The 20,307-nt window shown below is 39.2% G+C and overlaps 1 protein-coding gene across 5 annotated transcripts in view; it reads right to left on the reverse strand.

Annotated features, from left to right (window-relative positions):
- Positions 1–406: 406 nt before the first annotated feature.
- The window catches only part of SEMA6D (sema domain, transmembrane domain (TM), and cytoplasmic domain, (semaphorin) 6D), an 81,883-nt gene continuing 61,982 nt past the window's right edge, over positions 407–20,307 (reverse strand). The window contains exons 1-18 of one of the 5 annotated variants that reach the window (XM_006831686.1): positions 13,824–13,932; positions 13,341–13,452; positions 12,719–12,779; positions 12,540–12,602; positions 12,333–12,434; positions 11,938–12,028; positions 11,370–11,489; positions 10,577–10,665; positions 8,995–9,212; positions 8,758–8,889; positions 8,298–8,453; positions 8,031–8,204; positions 7,058–7,198; positions 6,885–6,962; positions 6,432–6,493; positions 6,007–6,063; positions 4,239–4,406; positions 1,350–2,632 (exon numbers count right to left, since the gene is read on the reverse strand). In XM_006831686.1, coding sequence (XP_006831749.1) covers positions 1,350–2,632; positions 4,239–4,406; positions 6,007–6,063; positions 6,432–6,493; positions 6,885–6,962; positions 7,058–7,198; positions 8,031–8,204; positions 8,298–8,453; positions 8,758–8,889; positions 8,995–9,212; positions 10,577–10,665; positions 11,370–11,489; positions 11,938–12,028; positions 12,333–12,434; positions 12,540–12,602; positions 12,719–12,779; positions 13,341–13,452; positions 13,824–13,932 — 3,216 coding nt within the window. Of the gene's footprint in view, positions 2,633–4,238; positions 4,407–6,006; positions 6,064–6,431; positions 6,533–6,884; positions 6,963–7,057; positions 7,199–7,699; positions 8,205–8,297; positions 8,454–8,757; positions 8,890–8,994; positions 9,213–10,576; positions 10,666–11,369; positions 11,490–11,937; positions 12,029–12,332; positions 12,435–12,539; positions 12,603–12,718; positions 12,780–13,340; positions 13,453–13,823; positions 13,987–20,307 lie in introns of those variants that run through there. The other 4 variants (XM_006831687.1, XM_006831689.1, XM_006831688.1 and 1 more) reach the window with 4 other exon arrangements.

Genomic DNA, 20,307 nt, shown 5'->3' on the forward strand with positions numbered 1-20,307 from the left:
ACATGAATGCACCACTGTTGTTTTCACAGACTGTTTCTATTATGCCAATTAGAATTTCATCTGTACTTCTTTCTATTACTGTTTTTTTTTTTTTTTTTTTTTGTGCTCGCTTATTTTACTTTGGGGGGTTGTTGTTGTTAAGTGTCATCAAGTTGGTTCCGACCCATAACGACCCTGTATAGGGTTTCCAAGGAGTGGATGGTGAGCTTGAACCACCAACCTTGCAGTTCAAACTGACTTTGCAGTCTAGTGCATTAATCCACAGTACCACACTAGGACTCCACTTTGGGGGTAGGAGAAGTTAGAGAAGGAAGAAATTTTACTATGTGGGAAAAACTGAATACAATCAAAATAAAAGCTTATTAGTGTATCCAAGGTTAAATAGAGTGACTCAGGTTTGGATTTGCAGTAGAGAGGTAAATTTTAGTACTGAATACTGATGGATAAATCAAAGATACCTCTTAACATCTTTATCTCCCTAAGCTGACAAGACTGTAACTGAAGGTTTCATGAATAGCAGCACAAATTTACTGAGAACTCTTACATTCCAGCACTGGGTACCATATATGTTAAGTTCATCATTTTGATCATCTAATGAACCTCAATTTTATTTCATTCTCAAAACGGAACCCAACGGACTGCTGTGGGTCGAAGTTACTGTCTCTTGTTCAGTCATGCTTAATGCAAATAACTCCATAGCACAAAAAGATGGGATGGACACCTATGTAAGTCCTAGTGGGTTCAGAACACACACACACACACACACATACTCGCAACATAGTTTGTTGGTGGCATGAAATTTTTTAAAAAATGCCACTCATGGGGATAAAAAGAAAACATCTAACGTTTGGGTCAAAGACAATTTTTCGCTAATTGTTTGGTAATCTACAAGTTCATAACCATCTTTTTTTGTCTGTTTGTTTGACATTTGTGCAAGAGGCAAGGTGAATGCATACATATTAAAATGTTCACATTGAATGGGAAGACCACACAGAATGGCAGTCTAAATTAAACCCATTTTCAAGTATTTGCTTACAGATTCTTCTGAGGACTGTATCAGCTCTTTATACTGGTAAGGCAGCCCCTCTCAGAGCTACCCATCTCTTTAGCTTCAAACAAAAGAAATGGAACAGCCAGCACCTTTCTTTGTTTTCAGGCAAGTACTCAGAAGCCTTGCTGTGGTAGCTACATGTGGCAAGTTCTGATGTTGCCAAAGTTATGAAGAGTTTCTTTGGCGACTTGGTTCTCTTAAAATACAAGTGAGTCTCTTGTCTTAAAGTACTCTTACAACATCATCCTCTCAACAACATGTACAGGATAAAGCCACATGGGACTAGCACACGTGAGGTCTAGTATGTGTATTTGTTCAGTGGTCTGACCGATGTGGTTTGAGGAACAAATGAAGGCTTTGGTGGCACATCAGGTTTTAAGGACGGTGTCCTCTTTAGTCCCGTCCTAGGAAGGGTCCCATTACTGGTGTAGCTGCTTTGTCTGGAGAGGGAAGGCTGCAGGTGAACACTCACTGGTGTCCCCTGTATATAGTCCACCTTTGCTCCTGTGGGGGTGGGCATGTATCCTCCACGGTTAATACTAGGCTGTCTGGATAATAAAACACCATTTGGTGAGTTTTTAGGCATAGCAGATATAGAGTGCCTCTGTGAAGAATTTTTGTGATAGCCCCTTTGTCTTTCCAGAGAAGTCATTGGGACTCCAGGAGTGTTGGGAACGTCCACTCGTTTGGTTGGGCTATTTCTAGGGAGAGTTGAAGGAGGAGAGTACAGCGATGCCTCCCGGTTGGGAACCTTGGGTGGAACCTCAGACATAGTTCCCACAGGATCTAGCATTAGGGTCTGGTGGGCCATTTGGATGTCGCCCATGATGGCTTTGGGGTTACTATTGGGGTCATTAAGATGCTTTAGAAGATCGTTGAGGGTATTTCTGGAATCCACAGAACGCCGGTGATCCCTTTTACTGGATGACTTCGTAAGGGGATGGTCAAGGTTTTGAAGCTTCTTTTCAGCTTTGTGAGCATTGGAGTTTGAGAAAGACGTGTTGTAGTCATGAGTAGCATTAGGGAGAACAATGGCACTGGGGATATGCCCGTGACTTAATGGGGAGTGGGGTGGAGGACTAGAAGGAAAAAACTGGGAGGCTTCTTTCCTGGATGCTCCATGGCTGTGGGTCTTGTCGGAGTGGCTTTTCATGGATGGCATGGTCTTCTGGTGTAGCACCGGTGTAGACTCAGGTGTGGGGAGGGCAGCCAGCTCTGGAGGTTGCCCTCGATGGTCCATTACCATAGATTTAGTGTCTACATTGGGTGGCAGCTCTTTCCGACTGGTCAGCAGGTTACTATACAACTTGGGAGAATCGATATTCTGTTGATATTCCTTAACTGGACTGTCGAAGAGCCCATTTAGTTTGGCAAAACTTCCACTGGAGTCTGTGCACGACTGGGCAGATTCTGCATCTTTATGGATCTTTCTGGATTTCCGAACATACATGTCACGATAGCAATATACTGCCACACCTGCAATGAATGCACCCAAAACAAAAGCAGCAAAGACACAGGTGATGAGGACATTCATGTGAACCATCTGGTTAGACTCGCCAGATTGGACTTCCCATCGTACACCTGCAACAGACACACAGGAAAAATGTTTGAAGGAGATGATTTCTTAAAATAGTATTAACCAGCAGACGGCTTCCACTCACATGGTCATATATGTGTAGGGTCAAGCAGAGTCCCAAATTCTATATTTTTTCTTGTATTACAATGGATCCCGAGAAAGATATGCTTACTGTAAATGCGAGGCTAACTCCAATCTCCCACTGATCTTTGTCTGCTTTGTTTCCCATTATCTCCTAAATTTTTTTATATAATATTAGAGATTTTGATTCAATCTAAAAATTACATAGTCTCTATTTTCTGAACAGTCAATTTTTAAAGTTATGAAATAACCTGTCTAATGACTGCCTCCTAATATAAAAGTCAGTATTAAAGCGCAACTGCGATTGTCGAAATGCGTGAATTGGCCTAAATACATATTATTGTTTTTCCTAAGTGTCATTGAGTGGATTAAATAATTATGTTAATACAGTCCTGCTAATTTCATAAGGATAAAAAAAAGCATAACATGTAATTTGTTCATACACAAAGGCAACTTCTAGGTTGATGTTAGCTACAATATAGACCCATTTATTTGCTTTTTTTAAAAAAAAATCTTGAAGTAGAGCACTTTTGAATTGCCTGCTATATCAGAAATCTAGACAGCTTAAGAAATACACTATGTATTAGTTAACAAACACCATTCAATTGCCTTGAGATAGCTGAGAACAATTTAACTTAGACCTAAAAAGGAATAGTGAATTAGTTTGAAATTATTGGCGTTTTTAATGCAACCACAGACATCTAACAGTCTATCAAAGAAATGTTAGTTTCAGAGGTATCCAAGTCTGTTACATGCAACCAACACAGCTATCCCAGAACAGGTTAAGTAAGAATAATTCGGAAGATCTGGTTGCTTTAGATTAGTACTAAGGCCTTTAAAGATTAGTTGTTTGTAATAAATGTTCAGGGTTATGGATTTCAGTGACATTGTGAAAAGACAAAGAAAGAAATGTAGAAATCAATGACTAATAAAGAAAACAGAGCAAAGAGAAAAAGGATTGCAAAATGGTTTATAACAAAAAGATATAAAATCAAAATCAACAGATGTAAATCATAAATGACAATGTACTGTTTTAAAAACTGATTGGAAACCTGGTACCACAGTTTAAGATGAAATAAAGAACAGATTTTTTTTTTTTTCTCTTCGTCTTGAGTAACATATCTAATCAGATAATGCAACAGACAGATATTTTATAACTGCTACTATGAACTGCTGAAAATGATAGTTGTGAGAACCCCACACATCCTTTTCATCTTTTATTTTGAATTGAAGTCAAACAGAAGGTGGGGAAAGTCTTCTAGACCAAACATTTGATATTGGCATTAATGTAAGCACTTGCAATGAATGAATTTGGTTTTTTGATGTTGCTGGGGTGACCCTTGAAATTCTCTGCTCTCCAGCAGCCTCTCAGCCTCTTCAGAGTGGCTGCTAATGAGAGTGGAGATACCACCACCACCAGCTCCACTGAGGCTCACATCAGGAGAACCCTCCTATGTTCATATACTCCTCAGAGAAATTCGAAACCAGGTTTCCATTCAGTTGAAAATGAAGTCCCTGGTAAGGCCTTACCCTTTGGGATATCTGATAAGGGATCAGTAAAATCAGAAGAATTTGGGTCATCTTGAACTACAAATTTCCGGGAGCTCGTCAGTTTAGGTATCCAGGACTCAATCACTTTAGGTGTAATTTCTGGGATACTTGCCGTTGGGGTAACAGAAGATGAAGATACCTCCATGTCTGTGGTGGCAAACAGATTTTATTAACATGGGTAGTGCCAGCAGAGGTTTCTGAGTGGTCTGCTGCATTTTTTAGTAAAGTTTATGTCAATATTATGAGAGAGCCTGCTCTAGGATTTTATAAAAAATACATCTGGGGAGACTACACCAAATCTCTTTCTTTCAAAGGAAGAAACTCTAATAATCAAGAATAAAAAACATATCAAGCATTTAAAAATGATTTGAAAATGAAAAAAACACAAAACAAAAAAATTCTCAAAACATTCCTATTTAATCACCTATTTTTATTATGGGCACTCATAGAAAGGAAAAACATATCCCAACCCAGATTAATTACCATTTTCTTATCCTCTTTTGAGACAACATCAGTTCATTTCTTTTTGGGTATATTTTTAGAAGCATTTTATAGATGATTAGAAACTTTGTATCCTTCACTGGAGAAGCTGTAATGTCACACCAACAGAAAATACCTGATTAAGTCCTAGTAACAACTTGACTTTGGACCTAAGAACCCTAAAAACCATGTCCTGCTTTATTTACTGTATGCTTCTCTCCACTGAGGGCCTACCACCGCTGGAAAAACACCTAGCCTGGGACCCCCAAAATGTCCAGGAATTTTTTCCCCAAAGAATTAGCAGTAATTGATGAAAAATAAATGGTATCTACCAGTCGAATAGGAGTTCTGGTGTGGTGCTGTGGGTTAATGCACCGGACTCTGCAAGGTCAGTTTGAACTGCAAAGTTGGCAGTTCTCAGAACCGACTGAATGGCACTTAACAACAACACCAGTCGAATAACGATGTTTACCTTACCCCTGCCCTAGAATGAAGCTGCTGGTTGAGTTTTAGAAGTAGCAACAGGAGCAGACTAGTTTAATTGTCTAGTGTTATCTATCACAAATTTCAGGCAAGTAGATGTCCCCTCAAAATGTAAGCAGATGCTTTTTGGCTAAAACATCAGGGGTTGTGCTTCAGACAGGTACAATGATCACTGATGAAGGTTCCACAGCAGGTACAGACAGGGGCATGTTGAGCCCACTGAGGATCCTTACTTAGTATATCAGAAACCAGCCTCATTCCGATGAAAAACCCTTTCACGCCACTGAAACTATAGCAGACAGAAATCTCCATCATGATCACCACAAACCATTCAAAAACAAAAAAAAGTGCTAAAACTTATAAATACACATTTTTGGGAAATGTGTATTTGTTTACCAGGTCTTAGGCAAGGTGAGGAGAGAAGGGGGAAGTAAGGAAATTCTGCCATCCATTAAATACAGATGGCCAGAGAGAACATTCACGATGCAGGGGTGAGAATGAAAAAAGCTTGGGGAGATGTTCGTGCAGCTGGAATGCAATCTATGTTAATCCATTTGATTTTTTTCTTAAAGAATGTGTCTTGATCAATGATGAACTGTTAACATGCTACGGAGGGGTGGGGTGCTGAGTATAAAAAATGTCTTTTGGTACCATCAGTGGGATTATGAGTCAAAGCAGAAAAATGAAGGGCTGTCAAACTGCGCAAAAGGAGGGGGGAGGGGCTGAAAATGCCAAACTGAAGGAAAGAAAAGGTTGTTAATTCAAAAAAATTAAAAAAACTAACCAGATGTTGGACCTCCAAATATTTTGTAATCTGGTGTAGTTGAAGTAGGCAAAATTTCTAAAAGAATTAAAGGAACAAGTAATCAGTGAAAAAGTAACCAAAAAGAAAGCAAAAAATTTATAAATTCCAAATAACTAAAAAAAAAATAAAATAAAAGACTATAAGTGAAAAAGATTCACCTACTGGTTAGACTACCGTTCTCTCTATTTCCTACGAAATTGTAAATGGTGAAGGAAAGAAAAATAAAGAAACAAATCAGATTCTTCTCCAGTGTATCCCCGTGATCAAGCAGCTCTGCTTTTGCGAAGTTTCAGTTAAAATGCTAGGTGGTATGTGTCCAGAATCATTAAAAAGGCCGATTGTAAAATAATGTTCACGTGCAAATGTGGTCCAAAAGAAGGTGCAGATGAAAGATTCTGTCTTACCATGGCAGTCCCCCAGGTGGGCCGTGTTGCCATATTCTGTGTCCTGTTCATACTCTCCAGCGCTGTGGTTATGGAAAGCAAAGAGGTCTTCAGTTAACAGTCTTCATAGGAACACACATGACAACCAAAGCAGAACCAAGAATACAGACTGATTAGCAAGAATGGGCAAAGAGAGAGAAAAAAAGACATTTCAACGAGTCTTTTAGCGACAAGTTTGCTAATTGGAACATCTAAGGGAGTACTAGAGAACTCCCATCCATTTTTCTCTCCATCCATTTTTCCTTAAGGTATTATATTATTCTGCCTACAACCTCCTTTCCCTTTTCACATTTCTAGGTTTGTTGCTTTTTTTCCGCCATGCAAAAAAAAAGAAAACTACAGTGTTATTGGAACTTCTCTAAAATTTCTAGCTTTACAACTTTACCCAAGTTAAAGGCAACTTAGGATACTTACAGCATTGCGGGGGTCACTCTGCCACAGGTTCCCTGGCTTAACCAGCCACAGTACGGGTCACGAGATGCAATACAAGACCTGTAGAAAGCCAAGCAGAATGTAACTTGGTCTTTCTCATCATCAAATGTCTTGATGCTGCAAGATCCAGGGTAAGTAAAGACACATCAGCTTACTTTTTACATGATCCATAGTGCTCACATCGACTGAGGGGGATCCGAATAACACAGCTAGAGAATGCCACGAATAAAGCATGGTGATCTTTATCCAGCTGCAAGGAGATGACTTTCCTGTCTTCCTCATTCTCAGCATTACACCTATTTTGTGAGAGATATTGTGAAGCTATCAGTTAGTAAGTCAACAGTTATAGGAACTATATAAGGTAAGTTTGGGTTGATTTCTGCAATTACTGAGAACTGAGGAGGTTTTCAGAGATATTCTTGGGAACAAGCCAGACAGGTGCATAGTTTGGGAAGTAAGAATTATATGATTTTAGCTTCTACTTCTCTACATGGCTGGTTAAATTTCAAGCTGGACACAGGATTTTTTAAAGATCAGTTTCCTGTTCTGATGCTCTAAGGGAAGTGCATTTGTGAAAGCCATGTTAGATTATCAGGAAGGAGGAGATACTGCTTTGGTGCACTCAAATCTTCCCATGGTAGATGTTTTGGGGTCTCTCATTTGTCTCTTTCTCGCATCTATTTTTTGTTTGGTCCAAATAATCTTTTATAACAGTGGTTAGAAGAAAACACTTAACTAACATTGCATTGTGTGTGTATGCATGTGCACACACACACACACACACACACACTTATAACCAACTGTCTGCGCTAATGTAGCATTCTAAATATACATCTGCAAGGTAAAAGGGGTGCTTCTAAAAGGATCTCATTTCCACAGGTGAAAAACAAGGGCTGAATTAATGCAGCCACATCAACTGCTCACCCTCCTTGCCCTAGTAGGCTCAGGAAAACAACAAAGCCAGGATTTATTTCAATGAAGAAGAAAAAAAACAACAAAAAAAAAACACCCAAACACTAATATGCCAAACCACTGCTAATTTAGAAGGCTGAAAGGAAATAGCTAGATGAAATATACGCCAGAAAATTTTGAGCAATGCTGAAGAGCATTCCTGTAAAATATACCTACTTTGCATGGTTATAAGCTTCAATCTCTTCCAGTAATACGCTGTCATTCAAAGAGAAGGGACTGGTCTTTGCCAAAACTTTAAGTACCATGCCAGCTTCAGAGCCAACAAAGATGACTGTGTAGTTCTGGTAGGGTCCAGCAGAATGGTCAACAGCAATGGCAGTCAATCTATACCTACAAGAAGACGAGTGGCAAGTCAAGGGGAGAAGCCAACAGGAAGAGAACATGTTTTGTGGATGTGGACCACTGTTCTCTGCACCAGCCTACCTGACTCGAGTCTTTGTGAACCAGGGCTCATCAGCAATGGGTGGAACAGCAGAGTCCATCAGGGGATGGGACTTGATAAATGACAGGGTTTCATCAGGAAAATCGATGGAAGTTTTATAAGCTTCAGCGAGACCATGCTTAGCACAACAACCAGGCCTAAAAAGAAAACAGTGGGGCTTTTGTTTTGTTTTACTCACAAAATTGAATCTAAGGAATAAGTATCCACTTTTTTAAATAAGGGTAAAAGAAAAAAGAAAGGGAGCAATGCTATTTCCCTGGATTCAAGAGGTCCTCCACCTTCACACTGGCAGAGTTGAGAGTCAGTTATGTTTACTAACTCAGTGTCTTCAGACAGTGCAGAGGGACCCCTTCCTAGCATGGCTGTCCCAGTTGCTCTCTGAGGATGGCTACCTTCAGAGATCACAGGGTTCCATTAAAGCCCAAACTCTTTTGTCTTTACCTTGGTTTTGGTACTTTGTCTTCAGGGACTGCTGTCCAAACAGAATCTGGAGTTTTCTGCTCCTTAAACCGTCCTTTAAATACTTTTTCAATGTCATCCATGCTAAACGCGCAAACTGCAGAACCAGGAATGCTGAAAAAGAAGACAACCATTAGGAAGACGTCTTGACAATGGGCCTGCTCTTGGTTCCAGCAAGCAAGCATAGAACATCTTTGAAGTGTGCACATCTGTTCTCACCTGTTGAGCTGTGTGGTAAACACCCCGACCACAGTGGGAATGCCATTGATTTGTATTATGTCTGTAATAGACTGCAGAACATCAAAGTAGAAAAACGAATCTCCAGGGACAGAACAGTTAAGCCGAGCCTTTAGAAACGAAGTCCAGTGTTTCTCCAGGACCCGCTGGGAGCCACCCATGTCATTTTTACATATACGAGCCACACGGGAATACACAGCCTGCCCAAAGGACAAAAGCAAAAGCAACAGGGATATGAACATGGAGGTGGAATGGAAACAAAAAGCTGCTATTTAAGGGATGTAAAATGTTACAGATATATCTGGTTCAAAGGAATCTAGCAGCCTTCTCTCTAGGGATCGATACAGTAAGAATACAAACGAGATTCACCTGTGAGAAAAAAAGGGCCCTTTCCCTGTTCTGCCAAACAAGTGCCACAAGAAGTGAGCTCTCTTGCTTTGTTGAATGGAAATCATTGCTATACTCTGTCTCCAACTTTTTTTTTTTTTTCATTGTTGCAGTTTTTAATGGAAGTTGTACACAAGATTATTTTACTCCTGCATCTTCTCAATCATTTCTTCCTTATATTTGCCCTTTTCCTTTCCTACTTTGCGGGATTTGGCTTTATGTTCCAGGATCTTTTTGCAATCTTTGTCCAGTTTTAGCTTAGTGATAACCACCTTGCTGGGGTGACAGTTGTGCCCTTAGCTTTGTCTCGCTGTACCCGCTCGATGTGGATGACATATTTCTTCCTGTACACCTGGACTATTTTGCCAATTTGCTGACCCTTGTAGTGTCCTCGTACAACCTGGACTTCATCATCCTTTCAGATGGGCATGGACCAAACATTGTATTTTTGCCTCAGTTCCTTGGAAAGAGGGGAAGACATAATCTTCCTGCGAATGTAGGAAGGTGCATTGAAGTACTCTTATTATAAATGGAATGTGCTGTCCTGTAAATTGGCACAGAGGGTTTGCACTACTTTTAAATCACATGGGCTTTTACTGAAACAATCAAAGCTGAACAGGGGCCCCTACTTTCCATTCTGTTTTTTGACACCGAACGAGACTCCAGCATGGATGGATTTCTAAAGAGTTAAAGAAGTACCTAAAGCACAAGGGCATCTATTGAACGCCCACTGCAGCGGCAGAAAAATGAAACCTTCTCAAGGCGCAAGGATTCCATTCTCAAGCTGACCATTGTTCAGGTCTTTCCCAGTAGTTACTCTCGTGATCAAGTCCCTGAATGGGGCAAACTCTTACCACCCTTGTGGCTAATCAAAAGAATGAAGTTTTGATCCACCCAGAGGTATCTTGGAAGAAAGTCTGGGAATCGACTTCTGAACGACCACAACCACTGAAAACGCTCCGGAGCACAGTTCTCCTCTGGCACACACAAGAATGTCATGAGCTGCATTAACTCAACAGCAACTGATATATTGGTATTCCCATAAAACTCTCTGCATTTGGCTTTACATGCATTGATTGAGTCCTGAAGAATATGCCAAGGGAGCAGCCATAACTTTACCAAAGCGGTCTCAATGCCATGCAGAATCACATCATACACGTCCAGTGCATATACTTGCCTTGCCTAAATTATTATGTTCGACAGCAATTTCTCGAAAGAAGAAATAGACATAGTTTCCGTACTCTATGGCATGAAGGAAGTGTGGCTCTGAAAGAAAAACGGAAAACAAACTGATTCCTAAAGGATAATTCAATTAGAATAAGAGCTCAACTGCTAACCATGACTGACAGATGTTGCCGAGTTACAGCCAAGCCAACGAGAACTCCAATATGCCAAAGATTTTGAGAAGTCCCAATATGGGTGTGTTCAAGCTTCAGGGAACCCCACAGTCTTTAATGTCAGCTAATGGACTGTAAAAAGGCCTACAGGGAACTGATCTACAGCAGAGGTCTTTGTTTCAACAGATTTATTCATTAACCTGTTTAACTAGAGAAGGAAACCTCTTTCACAGAGAATAAAAAAATCTTGATTTTTAGACTCCAAAGAACAAAATGACTCAGCAGATATGCACTAATCAATTCTCACTATTAACTTTCCAAGTTAGGTAGGAGGGACTGAGCAAGTATTATTTTATGCATTGAGACCTAGACAATTTGGCACACAGCAGTGAGATTTTTCTGTGTGTGAGGTCACCCATGATAAATCCTGGATGAAGATAATCTTTTACATGAATATTAGCCTCTTCATTCCCCATCAATGCTCCCTTTCAGTGGGCTACAACAAAATAGCTTGTACTTGTACTGAATAAATAATATAAAGTCATGCATGGAACCTCCTGATGCCTTGCTCTGCTTCCACCCGAGTCATGCCACTTCCCTTGGCCCTCCCACACCACTGCTTTTCATAGGTACCTTTTATCCACTTGGAATCATATTTAATTGTGCGAAGGGCAGATCCATCGCCCATGCTTCGGTAAATAACAGCATCACTAGCCAAGAAATCGGCCACTGTGGCAGAATACAGCTTCCCATCTACAACCAAAGTTATAATTTTGGTAAATTAGCCATAATTATCCTGAGATCCTATGTAGCCTGTTATACCTTTTGGAGTATTTACACCTGTGTTATTACTGTGCATCCAAATAAACCCATGCCTGATACTTACAACTCTGTGACAGGCTGACCTATGATATTAACTAATTATATACACGATGACATTAAATATCAAAAAGTTAAGAAATTTACTCCGGATCACTGGTCAAGTTAACAACAGATTATCAGCATACTTATACAATATACTGAAAGATCCTCAGTGTTAAGTTTTCTTTTCTGGAAATTTGTTCATAGATTTCAACCTTTGGAATACCTACTTCCAGATGGCAATACAAGTTATTAGCTGTGTGCGTTTTTTGTTTTTCTTTTTCCTTTTGCTCCTTGAATGTCATTAATCATTTACTTTCATTACACTTAAGAATCTTACCAGCAAAGAGAGCAACATTGGTTTGTCTGGCATCAAATGGGCATCTCGCCAGGCCACTGATTTCTTCCCCATCATACTCTAAGGTATTCAACTACAAAGGAAAAATAAATAGCTGGTGTTATATCTCTTCAATGGACCCGACAGGAAGGAAAGACTCTGTATTTGTACTGAAATTCTAAATGGAGAATAATCCCATGTTGTTGTTAGGTAATGTCCAACTGGTTCTGCCTTAAACTCTATGTACAACAGAAGAAAACACTACCTCAGTTCGTCCATCGTGTTAGAGATCAAACAAATTACTGAGTTATAGCAGAAAGGATTCAACTCTAATAACATACAGTGAAAGAGAAAAAGTTGATTTCTTAAAAAGTAGACATAATAGGAAATACACTTACCCTATAGTATCTACACATGGGGTTAAATGCATTGGTACCACAAACAAAAACCATCTCATCATTCCTTGGAACAAATACTTTAATGAAGTTGTGGCATTCATCCTAAAGCAAACAATAATTATATTAATATCAGACATTCCATATAGGTCTCTGGGATCAAACTCCGAAAAGGAAGAACTCTAGTTGGCACTCATCTGTTCCCCTTACTTTATGCTTGCCTTTCATAGCACAGTTTTCTCGATCCTGTTGTCTGGACCGCCATGTCAGTTTCTGTATTAATCAAGCAAAAATCAAAGTTCAATTTTTACAGTGAAAATTTTTAGAGGGGGGGACATTATTCAAGTTCTGAGGGACTATAAATAAATTTGACAGTGACAGTTGCTCACCTTGCTTGGTATTACTTCTGTTTTGGGGATTTCACTTAAGTTCACTGTATAAACTTGATCCCTGATGGAAACAAGGCAAAAGTCATATCTTGTGAATGCATCAAAATGTTAAGCTGCTTCTTATTTTATTTTTTCAGATCTGCCTTTATTGTGTTTTGGAGATCTGGATTTTCTCTGTCTCAAACTAAGTCAACAAAGGGTACTTTTTCATTAGTGAGATGCTTTTGTATATCACTATAGTTAGGGAGTAAAGAAATCTCTTCTCTCCAGGCATAGGTCAAACTGCTACTTGGTATTAGCAGAGACATGCTTCCAATATTTGCTTGAATAATTCTAAGTAAAAAAAGAATGAAGAAAAAAAATCCTCCCCTGCCACTTTAGGAAGAAAAAAAAAAGAATGGTGCATGATTTCTTGATGGAGGTAATAAAATAGCACCGCTGAAGGCTTTAGCGCTGTATTTTGTTCCTGGTACACAACACTGATTCTTCTCGGTGAATATTTTTGGCTACTTGCAATTTTTGATCACAATCACATATTAGTTTTTCATGAACTAGACACATTAACGCAAGTACCACAAGAGAAAAGAATTTTAATCTAATAAACCAACGAGAGGAAAATTACCTGCCAGCAATATAAAGTGTGTCTCGAATTTTCAACATCAGCTGGAAGTCCAGCCTGTGCTGTGATTCATTGCCTGAAGGGCGTCCTCTAAAAACCGGATATTGCCTTGAATCTGCAAGTAAAAATGGGCTCTACCATCAGTCAGGATTATGGCGCTGAAGAATCAATAAACAACATTGATTAGCTGTAGATACTAGTTGTAGAAGGGTTTCAACTAAATTTCACTCTTAAGGTCCTGAATGTAGATGAATAAAAGATGGTGAAGGTTACCAAATTGTCTTTTGTCGTTTAACTGGAAATACATAATCTATAGATGGGTTGCTTGACAAAAAGCTACTAACATTTTCTCCACACGCTAGGAAATGACTATGGATGGAGTCATATGACTTTAAGACATGCAAAAATCTCTTACTCTCCCCAAAGGAAAATCAAACAAACAAGTTTCCTTCTTGGGAAAAAAGAACTGTCCTGTAGATTACTTACAGTGATAGTCAACGGTGTTAAGAGGTTCATCGTCTTCAGGAAAGCTGACTGCCCTCAGCTGGGAAATCCTAAGCAGCAACATGTAGGCACAAAGTAGGAGGAACTTCATGGTGGGCCAAGATGAACCAAGTGCAGCCCCTCCTCAGAAATCCCAGGTTGCTACCTAGAAAACAGAAACCGTTGGGCAAGATTCATAATGCTGTGATAAAGCTCTGTTCTCATTTATAATCCGCTCAATTTACACCACTGGCTCCCTCCAGCACCCCCTCCCACCAGGAACACTGGCAGTGGTAGATGAGGTGTCTCTGAAGACACGGGCACAAGATGGCAGCCTTCCAGGCCTGATGAGAGCATCCGGTGAGCATATTGCATTTTTAGGCAAATTTGTAAGCATCTTTGAAGTAACTACGTATGTCATCACGGTAAAATCACCAGAACCACAAACAGAAATGCTGGCTGCTGACTTGGCAAGAAGATAGGCAAAGTTGGGATATGATGTCAATTAAATGCCAATCTTCTGCCCTCCAGGTCCTGAAATATACTCAATACCACTTGTCTCTCACCTTTACCATAAAATACTTAAGCTGCCTCAGAAATGTCCAGAGGGCTGATGGCCCCTGTCCACCCTCATTGGTTTATTGCTTCAAGTACTGCCAAATTCACAGCATAATCCCACACTGAGCCCTCAATTTCAAATACAGTTGTTGTTGTTAAGTGCCATCGAGTCGGTTCCGACCCATAGCGACCCTGTACAGGGTTTCCGAGGGTGTAAATCTTTACAGGAGTAGAAAGCCTCATCTTTCTCCCGCGGAGCGGCTGGTAGTTTCGAACCACTGACCTTAAGGTTCGCAGCCCGATTCGTAACCACTACGCTACCAGAGCTCCTTTCAAATACAGTAGTTCCCTAAATTTAGGAAGACCAATACAGAAGCAATGGGATGAATGACCTTCAATCAAGGTGAAAGGGAAACAAAAGAAACAAAGTGATTTCACGATAACCAATCAACGAAAACAGGACAGAAAAGCAGCAGCACAGCTGACACAGGGCCACTGGGGAAGTCTAAATTGTCACCGAATACAATTTGGACACAAACCAGTACCCTAAGTAGGCCCAGCTTCTTAGTTTTATTGAACTTTAGACCTATAGGGGGCTCTAGGGATGATCTAGTCCAACCTCTTCATTTTCAGATGAGAAAACTATGGGCCAGAAAAATGTAGGGGCTCACTGCATTTCATGGAGTTAGCTAGTTAGACACAGTGCGTTAAGCATCTGACTGCAAACTGAAAGGTCGGTTGTTCAAACCCACCAGCTGCTCTATAGGAGAAAGATGTCTGCTACCTTAAAGATTTAGTCTTGGAAATGTTCTTAGGATCGCTTTGAGTCCGAATGGACTCGAAGGCAGTGGGTTGGAATTACGGCAAGCTTGGAATCTTGCTTCCCATAATCTGAATCTCCTCCCAGGATCTTTTGATCTAACCAGATAAAGAAATTCAATGCCTTTTTTTTTTTTTTCTTACAAAATATTTTGGTAGGGAGGATAGCAAATATGTTCATTATCTTTATTGAGGTGATGGCTTTACAGTTATAAATTAGTTTATCAAATTATACATTTAAATACATGCAGTTTTCTTATACCAACTATAACTCAATAAAGCTATAATAACATGAAAGAATAGCAGCAATTGTACAATAATGACGGTCAACAAATGTTAATAAATTTATTCAAATAATACATTAGTGCCCTGGTGGGCCAATGGCTGATATCTTTGTGAGGACTCCAGTTAGCAACAAATACCATCCCCTTCTCCAACTCAAATGCCATTTCTAGCTATGGTACTAAACTCCAGCCTATAACCTTAAGAACTTTAGGGAAAATCACGAGAATCACTTCAAATTCAGAGGGAGTCCAGTCATTCAATCAGGTACTTACTGTGGCTTTTTAGTCTATTTAATGTCATAAATCCATATGTGCACATGTGCAAGCTATGCAATGCTCTAATTGCTTTTCTTTCTAGTTAAAATAGAAATCAAGAACATGTAAGATTTTTAATCCCAGTTTTGCAGCATCAATGGGCTTATGTGTAGCAACAATCATGCAGTTGGCACAGGACTGGGCAGTGTTTCGGTCTGTTGTGCACAGGTTTGCCATGTGTCAGTACCGACTAGTTGGCACCTAGCAACAACAACAACAAAGGTGTGGATTATGAGATAGGCTGCTAACTACAAGGTCAGCAGTTAGAATCTACCAGTCCTTCTGTGGGAGAATGATGAGATTTACTGGTCCTGTAAAAATTTACAGCCTCAGAAACCCTATACGAGGTCGCTAGGAGTTGAAACTGATTAGGTGGCACACAACCACCACCAACACCGAGTGTCTTAATGGTTGATTAAATCAATATAAAATGCCCTATAAGAAACACGGGAAAACTGGTGTGGCACTGTGGATTAATGGGCTAGACTGCAAAGTTGGTGTGAGCTGCAAGGTTGGTGGTTCAAGCTCACCAGCCGCTCCTCAGAAACCCTATACAAGGTTGCTATGGGTGGGAACTGACTCGACGGCACTTAACAACAACAACAATAGGAAACATGATGAAGTGGGGCCTGGGACAGCATCATTTTGTATCCAAGTTGAGAACGTGGACCTTGGAGTCAGACTTCTTGGATTTGGACTAAATTCCCCACTTACTGGCTGAGTAACCTGTGACAACAAACTGTGTAAGCATTAGCTTTTTACTCTATATAATGCAAATAATGTCACCTTCCTCAGAGGGTGAGCAAGAATGGAATGCCTGGCACACAGTGGATTCTGAACAAATTTGTCCTTTCTCCACCCATTTCCTACTGGAAAAGCCTAGATATGACCAGTTTGACCCTAACTGTTTGAGCAGGAGATAGATATGAAAGGTTAGAAAATATTAAAGATTATTTGGTGAATTCTTCTTATCTTTTTTCACAACTGGATAGTTATTTTAAAACATTCAGGGCTATTTTTAAAATACACTTTATCAAGTGTAAAAAATAAAACAATCACCAATAATCCTACCACCCTAACCCAACAACCATGATGATTTGGTTCCAGTGGTTTGTTACATGCAGACACAAAGGGTCTTCAAAAGTTCATGGAAAAGTCCATTATCTTTTAATTTAATTTTTTCCATGAACTTTTTGAAGCCCCCTTGTATGTTTAGCTATTGTGACAAGGTGACCTCTTTGAGTGAGTCTACCATCTTCCCCATCTTCCTGTCCCACAATGTGACACCATTGATAAAGGCCTTAAAAAGTTGAAGCGTTATAAAAATATGAAACATTGTCATGAGAACTATATCCTGCTATGATACCAACCCCAGAGTTTATCTTCTTGATGAAAGTCACTGGATCTTTCTGGGTATCAGGAAAAAAAATCAGAAACACCAATCAATCCTAAAGAAACTTAGAGCTTTCTAATGAAAACAAAAAGAAGATAGTTCTGTGAATATGCTAGCACCAGGTGAGGTAACTGAGGGTTTCTAATCCTGTAGGCGGAGTCTAGATGGCCCAGAGGGCAGGGCTGGGAGGGCCCCTTACCAGGAAGAGTATCTCTCACAGCTGTGACCCAACATTCAGGCTGAGGCCAGCATTACTGCTGACTCATTGGCAAGCACCAAGCTGCTGGCTGAGCTATCATTTCCTATAACTCATTCATATGACACACAGCAAGAAATTTCTCCCCACACCCTGTCCCCCCACCAATCTAATTCTCTAAAAATAAAGTTCCACCACAAACTGCTTCCTGCCTCTATTCAAAACTTTATTTATTTTTAAATTACTTTCAGGATTGCCATGAAATTATACATGGAAGTATTTAATGTTACGCATATATCAAAGTAAGGCTGGGAGTGAAATGGAAGAATCTGGAAGTACCTGAGAGAAATGTACTATGAAGGAGATTTATTTACATGTAGACCCTTCAGACTAGTTGGCTCTTCACTTACTTAAGGAAGTATCTCATGATTGTAGGGCTCAGTTAAATCATGAAACCTGCTATGCTGAATGAGGGCAAGCCAAGAGGCAAGACAAAATGCTGGATTAAAAACAAAACAAAACTCTGGACCCTGAGGTAATAAAAATCTGAGTTTAAATTTGCTTATGTCATGTAATTATTAGTTATGGGATCTTGTTTAAATGTATTTAACCTCTTCAAGACTAGTTTCCTCACACTGTGTGAAGTAGAAAGAATTGTCATTATTAACTCACAGGCTCTTGTCAGGATTAAATGAGATAATTTATGCTTTTAGCACAGCACCTGCCCCACAATAAATCTTCAGTAAATTTTAGTGTGTATCATGATCATTATTACTGCTACATTTTATAAAACAAAATGGTCGGAGGAAGCAATGTTAACTCTTCCATAATATATAACTATTTCCAAAACTGTTTACATATTCCATCAAAAAGATCATAGGTAGATACCGCTATAAGCCTTTTTACACCATGAAGTTCAATTCATTGGTTTTAGAAGATAAGGCAAGGCTTCATACAAGCAGACACTTCCAAAGGGGAGCACAGAACCACCTTTTCATGTGTAAACTGTTAGTAAGGGGCCTGCCTATATGAGGTTCTTCCTTTTAGTAAGCAAGCTGATTACCACGTGAGTATATTTTTTCATTTTAATATTACATACGGACTTCTGATGAGGCACCATAGGATACACACTTGACCTCAAGGTTGGTTTGAACCATAAGGTCACTGGTTCAAACTCACCAGCAGCTCCTTGGAAATCCTATACAGGGTTGCTATGAGTCAGAACCAACTAGATGGCAGTTTACAACAACAATGGACTTCTTCATACATTCCTGATGTTAAAGCCTAAATATTATAAAGGAAACTATTCAAATGAGTTCAAAGGTGCCAAGACAGTTCAGACTTGTATGACAAGGTCCCAGATAAACACAGGTGCAAAGAAACAAATACCATACTCAACATTTGATTTACTCTGAAGGAATTTGCTCATTCGTAAGCTATATGAAAAAGACACTGTAGTTATACAGAAAAGCCAAGATTCTGGCAGTCTCAATTTTAGGACCCATCAAAGAGGAGGAGTCCTAAAAATATGCAAAGGCTTTAATTTGGACCTCTGAAATCCTAAAAGAGGAGGCAATTATGAGACAGGCTGGCCTTTACAAAGACTACAACTTGGCCTTTCATAAACTTATTCCCGATTAGATGGATATAATACTTTTCCACTTCAGCTGTTTTCAAGAAAAGATAGGTGAATCCTCTCTACAGAAAGAAAATATTATCCAGATAGTCTACAGTTTTTTACATATATAATTTCTTGTATTAATAAGAAATTACTTGACATTCAGAGAAGCAAGAATAAGACAAAAAAACAGATATGCGAATAGGCCCACAAGGTCTCCAGGTATTAGTTATCACAGAGGCTCTAAAAATAACTGCTGATTATGTCCAAGACAATAGAATAAAATGGAAAATTTCATCAGAGAGCTGGAATCTATTTATTTTTAAAACTTCGAATAGAAATTCTACAATTAAAAAGAACAGTAACTAAACTTTATTAATAAATGTGTTTAGTGGCAAATTGGTCACAACCGAAATGAAGATGGCAGAAGTAGAAGATTCAGTAATTTGTTAACAGAAAATATCAGACTGAAACCCAGAACAAAAGAACACTGGAAAATAGACTGAAGGTGAAGAGCAAAATGGTTGGAAAGAGATCAACAGAATCATGGGCCTGGTAAAAAAATTAACATGGCTATAACTGGAGTCCTTGAGAACAAAAAGAAAGTGAGAGCGATAAGCAGAAGCAATATTTGACATGATAATGACTAATTTTTAAAATCAAAATTGGCAAAAAAAAAACATAAGTTCTAAAACTTCTAAATCCAAAGACAACCATTCTTAGATACATACATCACAGTCAAATTGATAGAAACAAAGATTGATTTAAAAAAAAAAATGTTCAAAGCACTCAAAGAAGAAAGTACATTGAAAAGATCAACAACAATATGACAGCAGACTTATCAAACATAACAATGCAAGCAACTATAACCAAAGAATGGCAATTTTAAAGTACAGAAAGAAAATAATTTTCCAACCTAGAATTCTGTAACCGGTGAAAATATCCATCAAAAGTGAAGGAAAAATAATTTTGTTGTTGTTGTTGTTGTTAAGTGCAGTTCTGATTAATAGCAACCCTGTATAGGGTTGCTGAGGAGCGACTGGTGAGTTTGAACTATCGACCTTGTGGTTCAAACTGACCTATGGTCCAGTGATTTTTTTCTAAAGTACCACACCAGACTCCAAAATATATTTTAGGCGAACAAAAACGGAGTGATATGTTTTTAGCATACCTAAGCTACAGAATATGGGAAAGAAGTTCATTAGATAAGAAAAATTATGACGGAAGCAAATGCAAATGATACTTTAGGGTAACAGTGAAATGTTAAGCATGAATATTTATGTGACCTGAATTACTAAACTGAA

The sequence above is a fragment of the Chrysochloris asiatica genome, unplaced genomic scaffold (genome assembly GCF_000296735.1).
Source record: "Chrysochloris asiatica unplaced genomic scaffold, ChrAsi1.0 scaffold00004, whole genome shotgun sequence".
In the NCBI taxonomy this organism is placed as follows: Eukaryota; Metazoa; Chordata; class Mammalia; order Afrosoricida; family Chrysochloridae; genus Chrysochloris; species Chrysochloris asiatica.